This window comes from Aspergillus nomiae (genome assembly GCF_001204775.2).
Source record: "Aspergillus nomiae NRRL 13137 chromosome Unknown contig00735, whole genome shotgun sequence".
Classification (NCBI taxonomy): domain Eukaryota; kingdom Fungi; phylum Ascomycota; class Eurotiomycetes; order Eurotiales; family Aspergillaceae; genus Aspergillus; species Aspergillus nomiae.
The window spans coordinates 2053-6458 of NW_015378790.1; the positions used below are offsets into that span (position 1 = coordinate 2053).

At 45.8% G+C, this 4406-nt stretch overlaps 2 protein-coding genes across 2 annotated transcripts; both read left to right on the forward strand.

Annotated features, from left to right (window-relative positions):
- Positions 1 to 487: 487 nt before the first annotated feature.
- Positions 488 to 1668, forward strand: ANOM_011812 (uncharacterized protein; the record flags this gene model as incomplete). Its single annotated transcript, XM_015557068.1, has 2 exons — positions 488 to 1072; positions 1132 to 1668. 2 exons carry the CDS (start codon positions 488 to 490, stop codon positions 1666 to 1668), a joined length of 1122 nt encoding a protein of 373 aa, XP_015400938.1.
- Positions 1669 to 2081: 413 nt separating this feature from the next.
- On the forward strand, positions 2082 to 3734 carry ANOM_011813 (ankyrin repeat domain-containing protein; the record flags this gene model as incomplete). The annotated part of the gene is made up of 1 exon (XM_015557069.1): positions 2082 to 3734. The coding sequence occupies one exon, from the start codon at positions 2082 to 2084 to the stop codon at positions 3732 to 3734; it is 1653 nt and encodes a 550-aa protein (XP_015400939.1).
- Positions 3735 to 4406: the final 672 nt, after the last annotated feature.

The window sequence follows — 4406 nt, forward strand, 5'->3', positions numbered from 1 at the left end:
TAAAAAAGGATATAACAGTAACAAAGCTAAAATTGGAATTATTAAAATAGATTATGAATCTAGCTATTAATCGGTGTATTGTACTATCACAGATTCTATTAACCCTTAGATAAAATATCGATAGATAGAAAGCTACCACGATAATCTATTATATCCAGTAGATTATACTAATTTTATAATAAACTTTTGTAATAGCTGGAGTAGTTAGAAATTGTGCAAGTCTAGAATAAATTACAACTACTATTATAAAGATAATACTGGTTTTCTAGATATCTTTATTAACTGCAATTGGCATGGCCACGGGATAACTTTTTAGAATAAAAAGTTTTGCAGCACCAACTGCCCAGTAGGCTCGATCCGCGTTGCCGAGCAGATAATCAACACTATGTAGGGAAAGGAGCAAACAGCGAATACAGAAGATTGTCTATACGGCAATGAGGCATATTGTTGCTCTGGCGCGAAGAAATCAACGAAGGCACCACGAGATATGGACACTACTATATATGTAGACCAGACCGCTAGAGACTTCGATGCTTACCTGACCCGATTCCTTGCGAATCCCGTCTGCCCCAGTGGTTGGGCCTCAGAGTATAGCGCGAGCTTCAGTAGCTTTGCCACGCGAGACCTTAGCTCACCCGAGAAGCCCACAGACCAGGGTACGGTCCTCACGTATCTGCTGCCTATCATGGCGGTATGGATTACCTCTCAATTTCCGCGAGAAGACCTGAGCCGGATCTGGACGAATCGTACCACTGAGTACGGGTACGAAGATGAGGCCGCCAATATCACTACCATAGAAGAAGGCGTCTACGGCGCTATGGACAGTTGGTCCGGAACTCCACTATATAGTCCTAACCCCTTGTTGGTTCAAACGCTTTGCAACATTGCCGAGTACTCGAAAGGGATACAAAGACTGGTCGCTGCTACTGACGTCCTCTGCTTGGATGGGGATTATGAGTCGACCAGTTCATCAGCTCTTTCCACACAAGCTGTGACTGTGTTAAGCATGGACGATCATTCTGCTAATGGTAACCAGCCAACAATCTCATTGATTATCAATGGTATTCTGAACGTGAGTTTACTTCCCTCTGTCTTGTTTTCGTGGTCACTAATTTCCACCGATGCTACCAGGGTGAACTGAGCCTTCACTATTTGAGGTGGATTAATGCTCGAGGCCGCCAGGTGGTCCTTGAGATAGCCTTCTGGATCGGAAGTACACCAGGAGTCACTCCTACCGACGAGATCCGGAACCGCTATCGCGATAGAAGCCACACGCACCGCACTGACCGCTGGATCGTTTTCCATCTCCATATACAACTCATTGAACGGACTTTTCCAGGAGTCACTATATTGGATGTCTATCATAGCCAGACCATCACACGGCCTTCGGTCGTCACTCGCGGTCGCCGAGCTGATTTCCGGGCCCAATATCAATACACAGGCTCGTATGCCAGAGGGAGCTTCAATAACGGCGACCTGCAGAATTATAATGCTCGCAGTGACGCCATCGCCCGTCCTATCAATGGCAATCGACGGTGGTATATAGGTGTGGACCGGGCAGATGCTATTCGAGACCTCGAGGCAGGCACCTCGTTACCCACTGGTTATGCCGAGTTACTGAATAGTTTTGTAAGAGCTCTCCCTCTCTCTATCTCGTTGACCAGTTAATAGGCTTCGTTATGACTATGGCTGACTTTATCCCCCAATCAAATACAGGGGCTCTGGATGCACCAACAAGGTATTTTCTCGGAAAGGAACTTGCGCAGAATATTTCCGAACCTGCCGACGCGTGATCCTGGCTTTCAAGTCCGAATCAATGCCGCGAATTACTTCTCTCCCGAACCTGGTGTATTTGACGAGAATTGGATGCTAGATGGTTCTCGGGCGCCACGACTAGTTTTTCATAGTTTGCAAGTGGGGCCAAGAACAGGCGAAATGCTCTCCCAAAAGATAAATATTTTGCTCTATCCTCTCGTTGAATCTCTCTCTCCTCTTTTTTGTGTAACTAAAAACTACCCTCAACACTTCTTTTCTCCTGAATTTAACCTTTAGGAAAAGGGGGAATTGCGAAAAATTAAGCAATGTCGTATCCCGCATTCCACACCCTTCGAGGAGATGGATACGATGCTATGCTGCTCGACACGGACGGTTCCCAAATGTATGAGACCGAGTATGGGGAACTTCTGGGCGAAATGGTCAAGGCCAATGATGTATGGATGGTACAACAATACATCGAGAAGCATCCGAAGGCTGGGTTGTATCCCTCCGATTTACGAGACATGGACGCATTTTTTATCGCTTGTGAGTATGGAAGTCTCGATGTGCTTCGCGTGCTTCTGGACCATTATCACGCGCATATCGATTCCCCTGACACTGAATCACTCGAACAGCGAAAAATCTCGCTGTTGGGAATAGCTTGTCGGTTTGCTCAGCTTGATATGGTGCGCTTCCTGTTGGACAGTCAGCCACCACTGGGGACGGTTGAACCTGGGGATGGTTCGTGTGAGACAGCACTTCTGTCTGCGGCTACCTCTATTTCCGATGTCGGGTTCGATTGGGAGCGGTGTCAATTTCCTGAGCGGAGTTGGGTTCGCGACCGTGTTGCACGGAGTGAGAGTTTGATTCACCTCCTCCTGGACAGGGGCGCTTCTGCTCGTGATGTCACATTGTCCCGGTCGGATAAACAAGACCCTCCGCAAGCTTCAGAGACTGTTATCGGCTTGGCCATTGCCCAGGCCAGTTACCAGTTGGTGGCACGTTTGATTAATGCAGGAGCTGATGTACACCGAAGACAAATGCCCCTGAACCAATTGAATAATTATGGGGGTTCAGACCTGCCTCGAGATGTCACCGCTCTTCACCGTGGTAGCCGTTTTTGGAACGCTCCGGGGATTCGAGCCTTGCTAGACTATCGAGGCAGCAATGTTGACATTGCAGATATGGTATCTGTACGTGATGGCGATGGACGATTGCCACTCCATTGGGCTGCTATAGGACCCGACCCGTTGGCCGAAGATATGTTACCGGAGAATGAAGTGCTTCCCCGGATTGTCGATACATTCAAGCTACTCTTGGAAGGCAAGCAGAGCACCGTTAATATCCAGGACAACTTGGGAAGAACCGCCTTATTTTATGCAGTCAGTACCCATGCCAAGTGTATCAGCTCCCATTCCTATACTCTGGCCCGTTTTCTATGCGAAATCGGGGCGGATGCAAGTTTTGCAGCCACCGATGGAAAGACTGTGCTTCATGAATTGGCTCTGGCCTCCCATGCAGGTGACCCTATAAACCCTGCCCTGTTAGATCTCATGCTGTTGCATGGGGTAAATATTCATCATACCGATATGGATGGCAGCACTGTCCTGCATTTGATGGCAAAAAATCTGCGGCAGGTTAACGCCGCTAACTTTCTGATCAGCCGGGGCGCGGATGTCAATGCCAAAGATTCACAAGGGAACACACCACCCCATACAGCGACGATGACAGGGGTCTACTTCGCTCGCCCAACTCGAGAAGGGGAAACGGAGCGTACTACGCTAGATGAACGGATAAGATTACACGAAGAGATGATTGCAACCTTGTTGGAGGCTGGAGGCAGCAGCTTAATGGATCAACCGAATGCTGCAGGCAAATCCCCACGACAGCTACTTGAGGAGACCAGGTCCAGGTGGTACATGGATGAGGAGCGTCTGAGACGTATCGATGCGGAGCGGGCTTCTTATCCAGACTTTTAGAAGTATAGTGGAATGGTATATGCTGGTATTGATAGAATATCTTGTAAGAAAAAGAGGTATTAAAAGAAGAAAGTAAACTTTATTAAAAAGGCCGCTGTATAGTTTTAAAATAATTTCGGGATAGCTAGAAAAGATAAACCAAAGTTCTCTGGACTATCTATAATCTAAAATACTGGAGATTCTACACTCCAGATATCTGAAGAGATTGTTAAGATGTCTTTGTCTATAAATTGTCGAGATAGATAGATCTGTCTTCTATATTACTTTCACGATAATTAAAAGCTAGATATAATGATTTTCGGGTATTAAGAATACTATATCTTAATATTTCTATATAATTTGAATTATATGTAGTTGAAAAGTGTTATTTTAGTTTGTAGTGTATTGCCTCGAAATCGTGCGGCAGGTGGTGACCCACGTTATTGACCTGTGAGATATATACAAAAGCGGTGAAATTGCAAAATTGATCGTATCTTTTCATAGTTAGGTACTTGGACTGCTTATAAACCCGAACACTTTGGCTGACTACTTAACGATTTATAATTGGTAGATATAATATAATGAAGTGGACCCTATTTGATATGTCCAACTGACTAGTATAAGTAATAGTGCATTGCTATTACGTAGTAACATGAGGGAAATTGTCCAGGTTGGTCCACTGTAAGTAGTTGG